This window comes from Mustela erminea, chromosome 1 (genome assembly GCF_009829155.1).
Source record: "Mustela erminea isolate mMusErm1 chromosome 1, mMusErm1.Pri, whole genome shotgun sequence".
NCBI lineage: Eukaryota > Metazoa > Chordata > Mammalia > Carnivora > Mustelidae > Mustela > Mustela erminea.
The window spans coordinates 32150806-32170228 of record NC_045614.1 but is presented as its reverse complement, the minus strand read 5'-3'; the positions used below and the strand labels follow the sequence as shown (position 1 = coordinate 32170228).

The window sequence follows — 19423 nt, the reverse complement described above, 5'->3', positions numbered from 1 at the left end:
CTGCCTACTTGTGATCTCTATCTGTCGGATAAATAAATAAAGTCTTTAAAATTAATTGATACATTAAAAAAATAATTTTCAAACCATGATGTTGGAAAGATTTACTAAGACGTGATGGTGAGAACAGAGACCATAAAGGGAAATATTGATAACTTTATATAAATATTGAATATTTATGTTGAAAAAATTCTATTAAAATGTGAAAAAAAATAACTGGGAGGAAATTTGTAACATTTGACAAACAGATCCTTAAGATATGAAGAGTATTCACAATTTGATAAGATTCCATAGAGGAATGAAGAAAGCCAAACAGGCATTTCATAAGAGGAAATATATGTAGTCAGTAGATAGGTGAAAAGAATTCAACCTTATAATAATATGTAAAGGAAAGCAACATTGCCATAATTGTTAAAGCTTAAAATGGTTGGTAAAGGTGTATTGACAAGAGAAAAACAAGTCCTTTTTAAGATACTGGTAGGAATATAAATTGCCATATCATTTTTGGAAAAAGAATTTAATCCCTATGTAATATGTCAAAATACAAAGTGCGTAGATCCTCTTATTTAGAAATTACACTTCTAGGGATGTGGGTTAAGAAATGGTTGTAGGGTACCTGTGTGGCTCAGTGGGTTAAAGCCTCTGCCTTCGGCTCAGGTCATGATCCCAGGGTCCTGGGATGGAGTCCGGCATTGGGCTCTCTGCTCAGCGGGGAGCCTGCTTCCCTTCCTCTCTCTGCCTGCCTCTCTGCCTACTTGTGATCTCTGTCTGTCAAATAAATAAAATCTTAAAAAAAAGAAAGAAAGTAAGAAAGAAAGAAAGAAAGAAAGAAAGAAAGAAAGAAAGAAAGAAAGAGAGAAATGGTTGTAGAGGGGGACCTGCATGGCCAGTCAGTTAAGTGGCCAACTCTTGATCTTGACTCAGGTCCTGATCTCAGGGTCCTGGGATCAAGCCCCACAGCGGGCTCTGCTCTCCATGGGGAGTCGGCTTGAGCATTCTCTCCCCCTCCTCTGTGCCCCTCCCCCTGCTCACTCTCTCCCTCCCTCTCTCTCTCTCTCAAATAAATAAATAAATCTTAAAAAAGAACTGATTGTATAAATGTGAAAATATATGCACATAGATGATCAACACTTTGGCATTTATGAGACTGAAGACATAATTATCTAAATTGATAGCAGTTAAGGGTTGATGGGATCAATGTTGGTACATAAAAGCAGTGGAATCCTATGTGGTCGTTGGAGGTGGTTAGAGGTGATGGTGTCAGTCCATATTTATTGGCAAGGAAAGGTATCTATAATACATGGTGAATGGAACGGAACAGTTTATAAGGTACAAGTACAGAAGGATCCTATTAATATATCTGGTCCCTTTCAGTGAGGCTAAGTGTCTCTAGAAGGTAAGTTCCACAAGGGCAGGGTGTTGTACTTTTCCCTGCTGTGTTTCCAGTGCCTGGCACTGCCCCTGGTACTTTGCAACCACGTAATAAATCTGTTGAATCAATGAATGAAAGATGTCTAGAAGGTTCTCCCCCAAAAGCTTAATATGATGGGGTCTTCATAATGTTTTTCTATGTTCCTTGTTACCATTTGAGGGGTCTTTAAAATGCTTGTTTTTACCAAAACAAGTAAATCATAAAAATATGGGGTATAATGCTTGCTGCTGGCAAGACTGTGGCAGTCCCAGATGTTTCGCAAGCTGTATAAACTGGTTCAATTCTTTTGGAAAATGATGTGACATTAAATATTTAAAAGTCACAGAACATTCCTACCTTTTGTGTATTAATCCTACATGAGAATTTTTTACAGGGGGGAAAAAAACCCTAAAATACCAAATAATCTATGATGTTCATCTCAGGTTTTATATTAAGAAAATAACAGCCCTGGATGACCTAAAGGGTCAACCTGTAATGGAGAGAAGAGAAAAAAAATTATGGCAAATTCACTGGGTGGAATTTCACATAACCGTTACCAAGTCTGAAGCTACATAGCTTCTTCAAGAACAAAAAGAGGCTGAACATGCAGGCATGCAATGATTTAAATAATGCATAAACGAAATATTAATGTTGTTGTCTTAAGACCGGAATTCTGGGCACCATTTTCTTAGACTAGCGGAAAGAACATGGGTTTTAGGGCTGTGCATAGAGATTTTTATTGTTGGTGCTGATGATGATATTTTGAAAAATTTCAAAAGCTTGCCAGCTCCTGTCAGTTACGAACAGAATGAAAAGCAGACTAGCTAAGAAGGGAGGGAGGGGAGGGAGAGTTTCGGGAAATCGATCTTCAGAGTTGGGCAACACGTACTGGGAGACTGACTGTCGCGGCCCGAAGCGAGGGAAAACCGTTCGGGACCACACGGGGGCGCCAGCGCACAGGCCGGGTGAGGTGTTCCAAGGTCTGTCCAGCAGGAGGCGCTGCTGACGGAGGCTTGCCCGGGACCGGAAGCCGGGCTGGAGGCGGCCGGGCACCCTCGTTGTCTCCTCCCGCTTCCGCTGCCGTAGACGCCGCGGGTCCGCGCTGAGTTGCCGTCCGCCCCGTGTTGCTAACCCCGCCGCCGAGATGCCGCTGGAGAACCTAGAGGAGGAGGGTCTGCCCAAGAACCCCGACCTGCGCATCGCGCAGCTGCGCTTCCTGCTCAGCCTGCCCGAGCACCGCGGGGACGCTGCCGTGCGCGACGAGCTGATGGCGGCCGTCCGGGATAACAGTGAGTCCCGCGCGAGCGCCGAGTCAGCGGCCTAGGCCTGGGCTGGCCCCGCGCCCCGGAGGCTGCGGGCATGTTTCCCCGAAGGGGCCCCGGGCCCCGGGGTGCCCGCGGGGCCCTCCAGCCTTGCTCTCGGAGGGGGTCTGCATCTCTGCATCCGTGGGGGCCCTGCTGCTCTGAAAGCAGCTCTGGGGGGCTGTGTCGAGCTCCGAGCGAGGCGCAGAAGAGAGGCTCCGGGCTTGCTGTTCTGAGCGGCCGGGCCCGGGCTGGGGCAGCCGTGTAGGAGAGGGCAGCTGTCCGCAGGACGGGGAAGCGTGGGGTCGGTGTCGGGGGCCGTCCCTGGCAGTCAGTGCCCCTGGGCTGCGTAGACTGAACGTAGGTGCCTGAGGATGTGTCTGAGCAGAGGCTTCCCCTTGAAGGCTTTGCTGGAGCAGAAGCCGTCGGGAGGCCAGCAGGACCGGCCGCGAGGCCCGTCTCCCAGCAGCAGACGTTTACCTTCTGCCAAGCCCTTCGCCAGCCTCTTCTGTCCCATGCCTTCCTGGGCACGGGGCGGAGAGGGGTCGACTCGACAGGGGTGTGTGTGTGTGTGTGTGTGTGTAAACGGGGCGGAGAGGGGTCGACTCGACAGGGTGTGTGTGTGTGTGTGTGTGTGTGTGGGGTGTGTGTGTGGGGTGTGTGTGTGTGTGTGTGTGTGTGTGGAAGACGGGGGTGAACCCTGACTTTAAGTCACGGCCCTCTTTTTGGCTCTCAGACATGGCTCCTTATTACGAAGCCCTGTGCAAATCCCTCGACTGGCAGATGGACACGGACCTGCTCAATAAAATGAAGAAGGCGAACGAGGAAGAGTTGAAACGTTTGGACGAGGAGCTGGAAGATGCGGAGAAGAATCTGGGAGAGAGCGAAATCCGGGATGCCATGATGGCGAAGGCTGAGTACCTGTGCCGGATAGGCGACAAGGCAGGTGGAGAGACGGTTCCCCTCTCTCCCTCTCTGCCTAGTGGCAGAGAGGCACTATTTAAAGAAATAACTTCCTCCCCAAACAAAACAAAACAAAAAAACAAGCACACGGGTGATGTGCTTACCGGGCCTAGGGAATCAGCACAAAAAGGAGCCAAGAAAAAGTTTTTTCTTTCTATCCCTGTTTAGCCAGGTGTGTGTGTTCTTCTCTGTGTCCACGCCAGTCAGAACTCAAGGGCACTTGCAGAGATTTGATTCACTGCTCTTGCAAAATTGGGATCATTCTCAGTAGTGCACTTTTCTCCCCTTGGTTGGAAAACATTGGTTTGGTTGAATTTAAAAAATTTACACAACTAATAGTCTCCTTATAAGAAACTGAACATTACAGTTAATGCTGAAGTTCTTATTTGATTTTTCTTTATTCCCTTTCTTCTCAAAGGTGACCTTTTTAAGTTGTTTTATTGCATGCTGACAGACATGAAAATTAGGCGGGATTATATTTTAAAAAATTGTTTTTAGGGGCCCCTACCTGGCTTCATGAAGCATGTGACCCTTGGTCTCAGGGTCGTGAATTAGAACCTCACGTAGATATTAAAAATAAAGTATTGGAAAAGGGTTTTTTAAATAAGTGGGACCATAATATTCTCATGTCGTCCTGTTAATTTTTTCATTAAGCATTGTATCCTGCTCTTTCCCCTTTAAGGTACATAAACGGGGTACGTATTCCGGTTAACTGCTAGCTAGTAGTCCTTTGTAAGGCTGTGCCAAAGTTTACTTTGCTCTTTAGCTGTTTACTTAGCTCTCCAACTGCTGATGGACATGGATGTTGGTTTCAGCTGTTCTTGCTAGTACAAGCCGATGTAGAAACGTGCTGGAATGTGTTTCCTTGTGGATGTATGCTAGTGTTCTCTAGGATATAGAGACAAGGGACAAGGAAGGATTTTTGACGTAATATATGTGGCCCTCATTTCTTCCACATGGTGGCCAGCCTGATCGATACTTTCCTATCCACTGCATGAGACAGATGCCTACAGGTGTTACAACTTTTGAATTTAATTTAGCAGTTAATAGTGTTTAGGAGGATGGGCTTTGAATGTCATTAATTCTAAGCAGTGTATCCTGAAGTACGCAGATGACAGATGTCATGGCATTAGTAGAAGAAAGTGTAATAGTGTGGGTTCGTGGATCAGATTGCCTGGGTTAGCGCTCCGGTTTCAGTAATTACCATTTACTGGACCCTCCATTTCCTCATCTGAAATATGGTAGAGCAGTTCCTACTTAGTGAAGATTAAAGATAGGGGCAGAGAACTCAAATGTTAGTGATAAGAACTATTATTATTTTAGGTTTATTTATTATTTTTAAAAATTTATTTATTTGCCAGAGAGAGAGCACGCAAGCAACCAATGTACACAAGCAAGGGGAATAGCAGGCAGAGGGAGACACAGGCTTCCCACTGAGCAGGGTCCCAATTGTGGGACTTGATCCAAGGATCCTGGGATCATGACCTGAGAGCCAAAGGCAGATGCTCAATTGACCGAGCCACCCAGGTGCCCCCGTTTTAGATTTATTTATTTATTTTATTTATTTAATTTTTTTTCCCAAAGATTTTATTTGACAGCAACAGTGAGAGGGGGAATATAAGCAGGGAGAGAGGGGGAATATAAGCAGGGAGAGTGGGAGAGGGAGAAGCAGGCTTCTGCAGAGCAGGGATCCCAATGGTGTGTCCGATCCCAGGACCCTGGGATCATGACCTGAGCCGAAGGCAGACAGTTAACGACTGAGCCACCCAGATGCCCCACCATTTTAGATTTAAAACGAGATTTTTTAATTGTAAATTTAAGATCTCATTGTAAAAAATTTGGGAACTACAGAACAGTTTAAAAATAGATAATAGAGTGTACTTGGGTGACTCAGGTTGAGCCTCGGACTCTTGATTTCAGCTTTGGTCATGATCTCAGGGTCCGAAGAACCAGCCCTGGAACAACAGGCATTGCCCTCAGCGGGGAGTCTGCTTAAGGATTCTCTTCCTGTCCGTCCCACCCCCCATGAGTGTGTGCACTCTCTCTCAAATGAGAAGTCTTTTAGAAAAAATAGCTAATAGTTGTGTGGTTTTCTCAGTTGTGTGATGTGGTTTGGTTTTTTTAATTTATTTATTTTTAAAGATTTTATTTGACAGCACTTGAGAGAGGGAACACAAGCAGGGGGAGTGGGAGAGGGAGAAGTAGGCCTCCCGCTGAGGAGGGAGCCCGATGCAGGCAGATCCCAGGACCCTGGGACCATGACCCGAGCCAAAGGCAGATGCCTAAGGACTGAGCCACCCAGGCACCCCTGTGGTTTGGTTTCAGAGAGGATAGGTTATTACAGGTGAATGAGAAACTAAAGCTTTTGATTCTGGATTTGAGGAATTTCGACAAGGATGTGCTTGAGTCAATATCAGGAGTTTATAAATCGATGATGGGCTTATGTCATTTTCCGTGTTTATTAAGGATTCTTTTTAAAAGAGCTTGCTTTTTTCCTCTCCTGTTCACTCTCATTTTAAATATATTATTAACTGTTACGTAATGGATTTTTATTACTCACTGTGTTACACTGATCATGGTCATTATGGTGCTCATCTTGTTACATGCCTGTTAGTGGAAGCTCCTTTGAGAAGTCTTTGTTTGACATCTCCTTGGTCTTCTTTTCTTTTTTTTTTTAAATTTTATTTATTTATTAGAGAGAGAGATCACAAGTAGGAGGGAGGCAGGCAGAGAGAGAGAGGGAAGCATGCTCCCTGCTGAGCAGAGAGCCCGATGCAGGGCTCGATCCCAGGACCCTGAGATCATGACCTGGGTCAAAGGCAGAGGCTTTAACCCACTGGCCACCCAGGTGCCCCTGGTCTTATTTTCTCATACAACAAGCTGTTACAGGCTTACCTGTTATTTTTACTCTCCAAACCTGGAATCGTCCATTTCTCCAAGGATCCTTGGTTTCTTTTAGCATGTGGAGAGTGGAGAGTTGTATTAAAAACCACGATCTGAGTGCCAGCTCTGCCCATTACTGTTTTGCTAGCCCCCGTTATTAATTTATGAGGTGTAACTCAACAATTACATAAACCCAGACACAGACTAAGAAGTACCATGTATTGACAATTGATTTTATTCATGTTTGTGTTTTTAAAGCAATAGAACATTTTATTCCACAGTATTTTGATACAGACTTGTATATTTGAATACTCCTTTGTATTCTTATGGTGACTAAGGTAAAACTTCCATTACCCTTAAAGTAGTGTAATAATTTACAGGAAAGTAACATTGTAATTAGGGAAAAAATGCTGAATATGTGCAAGAAAGAATGTTGAAACAAGTGAGGATAAATTGTGGCTGTTTTTCCTATGTTTTAGAATGTTAAGTATATGCTTAGGCATAGCTGATGTATTTTTTTATACTTCATATAAGTGGAGAGAACCCCCCCAGCCCCCGCCCCCCGCCCCGTGCAGTTACCACCCAGCTTCAGTAGTTACCAGTTCATGGGTATCTTACTTTCTCTCTCTTCATACCTCTTCCCTCTACCCTTTGTTAAGAGAATTCCACATAGTTGGTAGCATTTGAAAATTAACCTTTTTTCACCTTGTTGCCTTGGATCTCTTGACAGGAGGGTGCTCTGACAGCCTTTCGCAAGACATACGACAAAACTGTGGCCTTGGGTCACCGACTGGATATTGTGTTCTATCTTCTTAGGATTGGGTTATTTTATATGGATAATGATCTCATCACACGAAACACAGAGAAGGCCAAAAGGTACTTTTTAATGATGATGATATATTCCCCTGTAATTATGCTATAAATAAGAAACCGATGTAAGAAATTTACCTGTTTTATTTATAACTAGTAAATTAGGTGAAATAATTGACGTGCTTATTTAGTAGAATATTTTCTTTAAATACTACCTTTTGATTCAACTTGTTTTCTGTTTGAAAAGAACACAACGCTTAACAAAAAATGGACTTGTCTGTTTCCAGATTGTGACATTACTGTTTTTTATTTATAGCTTAATAGAGGAAGGAGGAGACTGGGACAGGAGAAACCGCCTAAAGGTATATCAGGGTCTTTACTGTGTGGCTATTCGTGATTTCAAACAGGCAGCTGAACTCTTCCTTGACACAGTTTCAACATTCACATCCTATGAACTTATGGATTACAAGACCTTTGTGACTTACACTGTCTATGTCAGCATGATTGCCTTAGAAAGACCAGATCTCAGGGAAAAGGTAATGCCTGAATCTTTAATACTCATGTTTAGAAATTACTCCATACTTTCCTAACCTAAATACACATTAAAGCTGCATTTGTTCTTTTTTTAATTTGTAGGTGATTAAAGGAGCCGAGATCCTTGAAGTGCTGCACAGCCTTCCAGCGGTCCGGCAGTACCTGTTTTCACTCTATGAGTGTCGTTACTCAGTTTTCTTCCAGTCCTTAGGTAAGGATAGAGTTGCTCATTTCGATAATCTGTCTTTATCTCAATCCTGATCCTGTATGCAGAGAACTAAGTTGATTGTTCACGTGTGTGACAGACTGTACAGGTCTTTAATTACCGGGGCTCAGTTTTTTGCCCCTTTTTGTTTAGGAGGGGATGTTAGCAGACTGTAACCTGTTTTTATATGACCCACCAGGTAAGATTGATGTTTACACTGTTAAAGGTTAGTTTAAAATTTTTTTAAAATTTATTTTAGGATGAGAGAGAGCAGGGGAAGGGCAAAGGAAAAAAGAGAGAGAAAATCTCACGTAGGGCTTCATCTGACAACCCTGAGATCATGACCAAATCAAGAGTTAGTTGCTTAACTGACTGACCCCAGTGCTTATTCTATTTTTGAAGTGGATTTTGGCCTAGTGATTCTGGAGTGCTTTTTCCAGGCGTAAAAGTTGGGACTGCTTCATGAGAATTCATACTACTTACCTTATGTGATAGGGGAACAGGGCCCCTGAGGTATGATGAGTTACCTGCGTGGCTTCGTCTTCTCATACGTGTGCACAGGCGTGTTTGCACACAAGATCGTACTGCACAGTTGTTCCTTTTTTATGCTTGCGGCTCTCCTGGCACTCTTCTGCTCAAATATGGGGCCTTTCCCTTCTTCCTTCATCAGAATGAACCCCTTCCCTTCATTCCTGGGGAGCTCTCATTTTATGCCTCCCCTTTTAACTGAGATATGAATTACATACCATAAAATTCACCAGTTTCAAGTGTAAAATTTGGTGGCTTTATTTTCTTGACAAGATTGTGCAGTCGTCATACCTAATTCCTGAATGTCGTTCTGCAGAGGGAAATCGATACCCACTGAGCAGTCACTTCCCGTTCCTCCTCCCACTACCACTGATCTTTCTGTGTCCATGGATTTGCATGTTCTTACTACTCTCACATTTCATAGGAATGGCATCATCATCTGTGTGGCTCTCTGTGCCTGGTTCCTTCTCCCTGACATCATCCTTTCATGGGTCATCTGTGTGGTGGCATGTCTCAGGGCTCCATTTAGTTTTATGACTGAAGGATGCTCCATTATATAGAAAAACCACATTTTTACAATCCATTTCATCCACTGACAGACATCTGTGTTGTCTTCCCTTTTAAGCTGTAAGGAACATTTGTCTAATGTTTTATGTAGACCTGTGGTTTCATTTCTCTTGGGTATGTATCTGGATACATACATATTTAGTAATGGACCTGCTGGGTCATACGATGATGCTTTGATTAACTTTTTGAGGAACTGCTGAACGGTTTCCCAGAGCAGTTACACCATTTACATTCCCACCAGCAGTGTGGTCTCAGTCTCCTCACATTCTGTACTTGTTACTGTGTCTTTTTGATTATAGGCAGCTTAGTGGGTGTGAAGTGGTATCTGGTGGTTTTGATTGGCTTTTCTCTGATCTGATGGTGAACATCTTTGGTGTGCTTTTTGGTCAGATGCCCCATTTTTAAAATAGTATGTCATTTTGTGACTTTTTCTTAGTTTGTTCCTTCTGCTAACTGGAATTATTGGGAGATTTTCTTTTTAATCTTTGTAATGAACTTGACACCAGTACATTGCCTGTACATTACTGTGTGGTCTGTGCAAATCTGTTAAATTCATTAAATAATTTTAAAGGAAAGTGAGGGAAAAAAATGAAATTCATGGCTTTGGGAAACCTTTAAATTGTGTAGATATTAATCTCTTCCTACTGCCCCCATTCCTAATAGCAGTGTTTTTTTTTTTTTTTTTTAAATATTTATTTATTTATTTATTTGACAGACAGAGATCACAAGTAGACAGAGGCAGGCAGAGAGAGAGGAGGAAGCTGGCTCCCTGCTGAGCAGAGAGCCCGATGTGGGGCTCAACCCCAGGACCCTGGGATCACGACCCGAGCCAAAGGCAGAGGCCTTAACCCACTGAGCTACCCAGGCACCCCTCCTAATAGCAATCTTTTATTTGAACATTGTAGGTGAAATTTTTATCACTACCAAATATTTTCCAGATATTTTAAGGCAGAAGACAGAATAGTTACATTTTCTTTGATGACAGTTGTCTTGATTTATATCATTTATTCTCTCTAGTATACTGAGACATGGAGGATTTATTTAGTTTTGTAAGCCTTTTTGCTTCCCTGAGAATATTCATAGTGCATGTACGTACTTTAAAATATTTCATTAGAAAAAGGAAACTGCATCCTTCTCTAGATAATACCCGATTGTTTTTAAAATTAAAAATGGAGAGGGGTGCCTGGGTGGCTCAGTGGGTTAAGCCTCTGCCTTTTGGCTCAGGTCATGATCTCAAGGTCCTGGGATTGAGCCCTACAACAGGCTCTCTGCTCAGCAGGGAGCCTGCTTCCCCCCCACCCCCACCTTCCTCTCTGCCTACTTGGGGTCTCTCTCCGTCAAATAAATAAAATCTTCAAAAAAAAAAAAAGAAATAGAGAAAGTCGTGTTCCCAGATCCATACATGTGTTCACGCACAAAATTCTTCCAGAAATAACCATTTTAAGATTTTATGTATCTTTCCAAACCTTTTGTACATTTAAATGTGCTTTAAGAAATGGAAACAGTAGGGGCGCCTGGGTGGTTCAGTGGGTTAAGCTGCTGCCTTCGGCTCAGGTCATGATCTCAGAGTCCTGGGATCGAGCCCCGCATCGGCCTCACTGCTCAGCAGGGAGCCTGCTTCCTCCTCTCTCTCTGCCTGCCTCTCTGCCTGCTTGTGATCTCTCTCTGTCAAATAAATAAATAAAATCTTTAAAAAAAAAAAAAAAAAAGAAATGGAAACAGTATACCAAAAACCCAAGGTTATACATACCCATGGAAAAATCTCAAATGCTATCATATAAAGAAGAAAAGCTCTCCCTAACCAACAGTTGCCAGGGTCCTTTCTCTAGAGGTGACTGCCACTATCCGGTTTCATGTGTGTCCTTCAGGGACATTCGTATCCAGAGATAGAAGCATGTAACACTGTTAAACATAGGTGCGTGTATTTTATATGCTGCTTTCCAAGTAGGGTTTTTTTCTCTTAACAGTCTAATGTGAATACCTTTTCATGACTGTAGAAAAAGAGTTGGTCATTGAATCAGTAAGGATTTTTAACTACCTGTCATGTATCAGACACTGCGGACGTAATGGCAGATCAAACAGCTGGAGCTCCTTGGAGCTGTAGTTCTCTTAAAGAGACCTATTTCAGTGTGATGAATGTGCCACACTTGATCCTCTACTGACAGAAAATTGTGCTATTTACAGTTTACTCCTGTTGGGAGCAACTTTGTTTTGAACATTCTCTTATAATTCACCTTTTCTACCACTTATTTCGTTAGGGAAAAAATCCAAGAAAGTGAATTTTACAAAGTGAAAATACATCTTGATCACTTTTGCCCTTCAGGAATCCTGTGCCAGTTTATAGTTACACGTTTTTTTTTACTGAAGTAGAACTGAGATGCAGTGTCAGTTTCAGGTGTGTAACATAGTGATTTGATGTTCATATATATTTTAAAATGATGACCTATATCAATTCAGTTACCACCTGTCACCGTACAAAAGTAATATTTTGGTAATATTTGGTATTAAAATATTACTATAATATTTATTACCAAATGTTAAATTATTACCAAATATTAAAATATTTCGTAATAAAAGTAATATTTGACTATTCCCTGTGCTGATTTCAGTTTCTGCCTCTCTTAATTTACATTGATTTTTTATGATTTTATTTTTAAGTAATTGCTACACGCATGATGGGGCTCAAACTTCTGACTCGAGCAAGAGTTGCACACTCCAACTGAACCAGCCAGGCACCCCTCAATTTACATCATTTGAGGAGAGCCCCCCCCCACTCTTAGCCAGTTTGAGAGGAGAAAAATATATTCATATTTTATTCATTTCTTGTTTCCAGGGATAGTTTTTATTGAACTCTTGAGTTTTTTAAATGGCACACAAATGATAGAAGATATTTTATGTTCGGCTTAGGAGTATGACCCATCCTGATGAACATTTTTCTTCCCATTCTCTTTCACAGGTTTTCTTGCTGTGTTTTTTCCCAGTTTTACTAACATCTGACATATAACACTGTATATGAGTTTAAGCTGTACAATATGACTTGATGTTTATGCTTTTTTTTTTTTTACTATTTGGGAGAATGAGCGTCGTTTGGTTGAAGGTTGCTAAACCATGTGCTGCCTTGGCCTGCTCATCCTGGTCTCTTTTGATGTTGAACAGCCTTTGCATCTTGCCACAATTTTGTTCTCTTGAACAGTAACACACCCTTATTTTCCCCAGACCCACCACCTCATCCCTGTTAGACCTCTCAGTGACTGCCTCAGACTTGGTCACTACCCTTGTCTCTACCTTCATTCTGTTATCAATGAGATAATACATATGAAGAGCCACCTTCATATCTATTATTTGGGGGGCAGTGATTCCCAAGTTCATGTCTCCAGCCCTAAACTTCCCTGTGGGCACCAGACCCATGTCTGAATTCCTCCTTGGTATCTTCACCTGGATGTGCGGTAGGTGAATCCACTTGAACGCTGTGAATCTCCCTTGCCCTGCCCCCCTCCAAAAGATCTCCAGAACCAGAAAACAAAACAAAAATTCTTTTCCAGGGATTTGGTTCTTATTAAAGCCAGAGACACAAGTCTATTTTTAGTTCTTTTGTCTTGCTCACCTTCCGTATCCCTGTAGCTGCCCCCCTGCTGCTTTATGCTGAATCTGTGCTCCTTTCTTCTCTGGGGCTGAGCCCGGCAGGAAGAGCAGGGGCACTTCTGCATTGTGGACATTGCTCTTGGCCTCCTGCTGTTTGCCTGCCTCCTCAGAGAGGTTGTCCCTGTCTACCCAGTCCAGTGAAGTCCTCCTAGTTGCCCTCTCACTCTTACTTTCCACACAGAATTTCTTACTATAAGTATCTTGTTAAGTCATTTATCTCTGCTCTTTGAAAATTTAGTTTCTGTGGCAGCAGGAATCTTGTCTTTTGGTTTACTGCCATATCCTCACTATTTTGAGCAGTGATACACTGTGGTTATTTGGTAAACTAATTCATGTGGATGGCTTATCTGTATCCTGTGTCCATTTTACCATTCAGTCTTTCTTCGTTATTTCTAAGAGCTGTCTCTTATAATTTGGCATCTTATTCATTGCAGCTGTCGTGGAACAGGAAATGAAAAAGGACTGGCTTTTTGCTCCTCATTATCGATACTATGTACGAGAGATGAGAATTCACGCATACAGCCAGCTGCTGGAATCCTATAGGTCATTAACTCTTGGCTATATGGCAGAAGCCTTTGGTGTTGGTGTGGAATTCATTGATCAGTAAGTATAAATAATTTATTATGTTAATGCATCTCTGAAAGTTACCTTTTAATGTCTCAGCTTATACATTTTCTCCATTTACATTGCTTCATTCAATTATAGAATTTTATTTTTCTCTAAATGTTATCAGAACAATCATCTGTCATCTCTGCCCTCATGATGTGCCCCTTTTATGAACAGATGGGATACTGAGTTGTAGAGTGGTTAAGTGATTTTGCAAAAGGGTAACAGACCAGGTGTTGTACAGTAGTATTATGTCCCTTTTTTGTGGACCACACTGCTGCTATAGTGATGACTCCTAGATGTCTCTCTCATATTTCACATTAAGGGCATGTTTTCTCTGATAATACCTTCATTGTTTTTGGTTTCTGCTGCAGTTCTGGTCACATTAGTTAAAAGTGAGACTTTTGGCCCTTAAATCAATGATTCATCAAATACTCACTAAGCCATTACTGTATGGTTGGCATTGGCTAAGGTCCTTGTCACGGACTTTAATATTTGATACTTTTTATATGGGGAGAGTTAGCAAGTAAGCAGATAAATACATAAGGTAATTTCAGATAGAACTGAATCTCTGGAGATAATAAAATGCAACAAAAAGATGCGTGTGGCTGCAGTGGAGTGGTAGTGGTGAGAGAGGGGCAGCTGTGGGCGACTCAGGCATGCGTAGGTCTGTGCAGGGCCTAGCTGGCTGTGGTGTGGAGCTTGGGTTTTAATCTAGGTCCTGTGGGAAGCCATTAGAGGATTTTAAGCATGAGAGTGATAGTGAAACCCTATCTTACACAGGCTGCAGGGGAACAGGGAGACTGGCCTGTTGAGTACAGTAGCTCATGGAGCAGTATTATGGTGGTCTGGACTAGGGTGGTGGGAGTGGAGTGTGGGAGACGTACACATTGAGTATGTGCTGTCCTTACCGTATCTGGATCAGTGGTTCCCAAAGATAGATCTTGTCAAGTGCTAATGGTAGATTTCAGTGGCCCACATGAAAAGATGGTCATATAAATTTCAGTGATGGTATATTTCATTTAAAAAAAAAATCTCATTTTAGGGGTTTGATTTTTCTAATTTATTATGAAAAATTTTAAACATGTAGGAAATTCTAGGGAATTAGTTATTTTCATGATTGATTCTGTAATTAACATGCTGTTTTATCACATTATCTGCCCATCCTATTTTTTAAGCACTTCAGAGTGTTTCAGACACTAGTATGCTTCATCCCTAAACGCTTTAGCATGCATCTCAATATTTATTGATAGGCTTGTTTTGAGGTTTTACATATGTACATTTGATGAGAGATACAGATCTTAAGTATAACCTAAACTGTGGAGCAGTCCCTACCAGAAATCCCCTTACTCTCTATTTGAATGTGAATTCTCTGTTCACATTTCGGATGGGTATTTCAGTTTGTTCCCTTCATGTTTGCAGACCAACTCTAAAGGCAAAAAAGTTGTATGTACACACACAGCCCTGGCGGTTACCTACTAAAGATCTTGTTTTAAATTTCTGATACCCAATTCACATAGGGGTTTCCCTAGATTCTTTATGTCCTCCCTTATAAAAATCATTTTCGGTGAGATCCTTTTTTAAGGAGGGTCTGATTTGTTAAGTTGAACATGATTCTGCACCCTTCCTCCTCTTCTCTACTTCCTTAGACTCAGTAAGATACTGTGGGGAGAATAGGAAGGGGCCATTATTTGAGGAAACGCTGCTGTTGACAGGTTTAAGGTTAGAAATCCATGCACTGTGTACGGTTTTGTTGGTAGGTCTTCTTTTTGGAACATGGGATGTAAATCGGATTGGTGGGATGTTTATTCAGTAAGCACTTGGGTCGTCATGACTGCATACCTTCCGTAGTGAGCCGCCACGCTCAGGACTTGGAGAAATACCTACGGCTGGGGAAGAGGAGTCATCCTGGGATGTGACTGGCACATGAGGAGATGACAACTGGTCTGGCTCTAGAGCTGGGGATGGGACTTGAATGGAAACCTAGGTATAGGACGTTAGGAGTTAAATTATGGTGTGGTAACCAGGAAGGAAGCTGTGGCCAGATTCTTCTTGATGAGCATACCGAGGAGTCCTTGTATTTGACTGAAGTGCCTGAGAATCGGACACATCCACTGATGCCTTCTGTGGACCTTTAGACTGGTGTCGCTGCATTTATAAGATTTTTGAAGGAAAAAAGTGCTTTCCCAGTGGAAGCAATAGCACAAATACCTGTGGGAGCATTTCTTTGAAACCAGTAGTGTAGTGTACTGGCTAGAGTGTGTGGCAGTGTGTACAGGAACTGAGAGGAGCACTGCGTCCACTGCCCGGCTCCGGAGTTAGCGAGCTGGTGGGACTCTGGCAAAGTGGTCCGGGCGGCGGTGACGGGAAGGCCTCTGGTCTGGCGATGCGGGGCGATGCGGGGCGATGCGGGCCTCGGGCAGCCGCCCCGCTGAGAGCTCAGGCGTGCCAGCTGTCAGGCTCCTAGAATGGAGCAGTCTGTCCTCACTACAGCAGAGGGCATTCTTCAGTCAGAGTTGGCCTTGTAGCTTCTTTGTAAGTCAGAACCACTGTCAGAGGTTCCCCCTGTCTTGGGCTTGGTGCGGGTGGGAGGCGGGGAGAAGTTAACTGTCTGGAAAAAGAACACAAGTTTAGAAAGCCACTCAGTAACAGAACTCAGAAACAGCTGAAAAAGACTGGGCACTGTAGCACTTGGATCCAGGTGTATCTTGATGGAGACTATAGAAATAAAGCTTGCTCCGTGACTGTCAGCCGTGCCTGCTAGTTTAGGACAACCTCCAGCCCAATAACTTTTTTGTCTTTCCAGCTTTTTGAAGCTCACAACCAGATTTTCCAAAATTATACACTTCCTTATTAAAAACATTAATGCTTTCTCATTCTTCCTACCGAGATTAAGTATTAATTAGTTCCTTTTCGTAGTCTTTTTTTTTTTTTTTTTTTTTTTTGATACAGCTTAGTACAGAAGGCATAGTGGGTCTTTCACCACTGCCTACTGGGGCAATTAGGTAAGAGACTTGACACTTTAAAAGCACAAATCCAAGTAACACACTTTCTCATCTAATTATATCACTTCCTCTCCAGTAAGTGTGAGACATTGTGTTTGTCTCTGACCTTCCTCAACACTGCATTATGCTTTGTTCTCCTCAGAATGATGGCATTTCATTACAGCTTTAATTTGCATTTTTAATGAGTGAAATTGATCTTTTTTGTGTATGTACTTTGCCTGTGTTTTAACGAGCCATTTGTCTGATTTGTTGGTCCCCCTCCCCCCCCAGTTTATACTGCAGACATCTTCTGTCCACATTGTCATTTAGTTCGTGACTTGGTTCTGGTGGTATTACCTACGTGGACAGTGTCTACATCACCAGGTTTAGCAGGCTTCTTTCTGGGGTTTGTCACAGAGAGGCTGTCTCATCGCCAGTCAAACCAGCCCTTCCGCATGGATTTCAAATGGCATCTTTGTTAGAAAATTGTTCAGGATTTAGAGTCTCTCTTTTGTTGTTTATGTGCTGGGAGCAAAATGTTTTAGTATCTGGGAGAGTATAATTTTTATTTAAACTTAACAGTTCTGTTCTGAGTAGATTTTTATTTTAAAGCACTCATCTTGTTCCATGTAAAGTCTTCATGTAGCTCTTGTAGATTTTTAAGCCCTTTTTCTCTTTGTTGGTAGATGATCTTTGCTAGTGTTTCATTGGTAATGCTGTTGTTGAGGTTTATGTGTAAGCATGTTACAGCTATCTTAATTTTGAGGTTTGGGTTGTGACTGTACATAGATATTCAGAAACACTTTTTCACAAAGATTAATATCAGCTGTGCATTCCTGATGCTTATTTATTGTGGCATATTCTTTCGTCTTAATTTTGAAAATCCTAAGCATCATCTGCTCTTGTTTCATTATTTCCGTATTATTTTTCTGCGAAGGTTTAATGATTTCATTCTTTGACACTTGCCCTCAGTATGTTCTTACCATTCTGGGATGATCCTGCGTGGTTTGCCCGCAACAGTCTTCTCAGCTGCTGCGCTGTCAAGAATGCAGGCTGGAAGCCGACGCAAGGTTACCGTGGGCAGCACTGGAAGTTTGTAGTTAGTGCAGTTTAAGAATTTTGTATAATGCTCATACTAATGCCCCTTTCTCCCTGCTCTTCATTGTAGGGAGCTCTCCAGATTTATTGCTGCAGGGAGACTACACTGCAAAATAGATAAAGTCAACGAAATAGTGGAGACCAACAGGTACTGCTAAGTTTGTGCATCGTTTGTGTGGTAGAATAAGGGGCATTCTTAAGTGTCTTTTAAAAGTAGGTCAACTCGTGTTATGGAGTAATGTGACTGGTAAATAATTCATTTTTTTCTTGAATTTATTTATAGGCCTGATAGCAAGAACTGGCAGTACCAAGAAACTATCAAGAAAGGAGATCTGCTACTCAACAGAGTTCAGAAACTTTCCAGAGTAATTAATATGTAAAACCATGTAAACGAAGGATTTCCTTTAGAGATAACTGTGGAATTTTTATAGCTTACTTTACTATGTACCCGGTTCAGCTGTATAAAATAAATATTGCATTGTTGTTTCTTTCAGTTTACTTTTCTGAGACTGTAATCCAAGACTACAGCGCCTGAGTTCAAATCTGAGTAGTACAGTAGGGATAATACAAACCCTTCATGTCTTACTGTAAGTCTCCTGAGTTTTAGAAAATATATGCCATACAGTATGTGTTTAAACACAGTGTCTCCCACTTAGTACGCAAAAGAAGATAAATGAAATGTATCTTAAGCTTTCCCTCAGAAAAAAGGGAAGCTTTTGAGGAGGCAACCATAACCGTGGATTCCAGAATCTGCCAATCTCACCAAACAACAAAATAACTATGTCAATAATGATGATGGGATTTCCCCCCCACCAACAAACAGAACCATAGTAAGGAAAACAAAATTATTCTTTTTTTTTTTTAAATATACGTTTGGTGAGTCAGATGGGGCTAAGAGCTAGAAAGAAAATCGGAAACTGGATAAAGGAGACAGTGAAGTAGGGTGTGGAAAGCTCTCCTATGAGGTGGCACAGCCTCTGCTAAGGTGACATTTAAGTAGAGGAGGGACATGCAAATATCTGGGAGAAGAAAGTTCGTTACTGGAGGTTTTAAGCTGAGGAATGGCCCTGTTTGACCTAAGTGGCACCAGCCAGAGAGAATGCCTGATAGTGGGGGTGCAGCCTGCTTTGCTGAAAGATAAGAATGGGGGGGCGGCGGGGGAGGGGACCTGGTGAGCAAAAGTCTGGGACAACCCCAAACTTTTTGGATGCCATTCTGACAAGGCCGTTCTGGTAGAGCTGAGTTAAAAGGAGAATGGGAAATGGCACTGTACTGAAAAGGCAGGCGAGAGAAGTCTGCTTTTATAGTTTACATGCTGTTCTAGTTATGAGCCAACTGGAATGACTCATTAACATCAGAAAAGAAAACCTCTCAGTCAATGGAAAATAATGTGATTCATTTCAACATTCATTCATGATAAAAACGTAAGTAAACTAGAAATAATGAAGGTTGGGAAATCAGCATGACTGCCAATGGCATAGTTCATGGCAATGTCTTAGAAGAATTACCATAAGGAGAGCGTCAGTGGTGCTGTAGGAGGCGTCGTGGGCGCCGTATGGTGAATGGCAGGCGAGTTAAATGCTGGATATGCCTTCAGCATTTGAGAATATCCACTTACGGATTTCCGAAAACGCGTATTTATAAAAACCTTAACAGGGCGCCTGGGTGGCTCAGTGGGTTAAGCCGCTGCCTTCGGCTCAGGTCATGATCTCAGGGTCCTGGGATCGAGTCCCACATCGGGCTCTCTGCTCTGCAGGGAGCATGCTTCCTCCTCTCTCTGTGATCTCTTCCCTTCCTCTTTCCTGCTGTGATCTCTCTCTCTGTCAAATAAATAAATAAAAAAATCTTTAAAAAAAAAAAAAAAAAACCCTTAACAATGATCACTCTAATTTCT

At 42.3% G+C, this 19423-nt stretch overlaps 1 protein-coding gene across 1 annotated transcript; it reads left to right on the top strand.

The window, feature by feature from the left end:
* The first annotated feature begins 2457 nt into the window (after positions 1-2457).
* Positions 2458-18022, top strand: PSMD6 (proteasome 26S subunit, non-ATPase 6). Its single transcript, XM_032324344.1, has 8 exons — positions 2458-2697; positions 3446-3651; positions 7286-7431; positions 7682-7901; positions 8002-8110; positions 13276-13444; positions 17600-17677; positions 17813-18022. Exons 1-8 carry the CDS (start codon positions 2553-2555, stop codon positions 17907-17909), a joined length of 1170 nt encoding a protein of 389 aa, XP_032180235.1. The 5' UTR covers positions 2458-2552; the 3' UTR covers positions 17910-18022.
* Positions 18023-19423: the final 1401 nt, after the last annotated feature.

Bases quoted from the DNA above. Each gene is read 5' to 3' on its own strand.
- PSMD6 (XM_032324344.1), top strand. From the start codon at position 2,553: ATGCCGCTGGAGAACCTAGAGGAGGAGGGTCTGCCCAAGAACCCCGAC. The intron at 8,111-13,275 runs GTAAGGATAGAG...TATTCATTGCAG, and splicing joins AGTTTTCTTCCAGTCCTTAG to CTGTCGTGGAACAGGAAATG. The intron at 13,445-17,599 runs GTAAGTATAAAT...TCTTCATTGTAG, and splicing joins GGTGTGGAATTCATTGATCA to GGAGCTCTCCAGATTTATTG.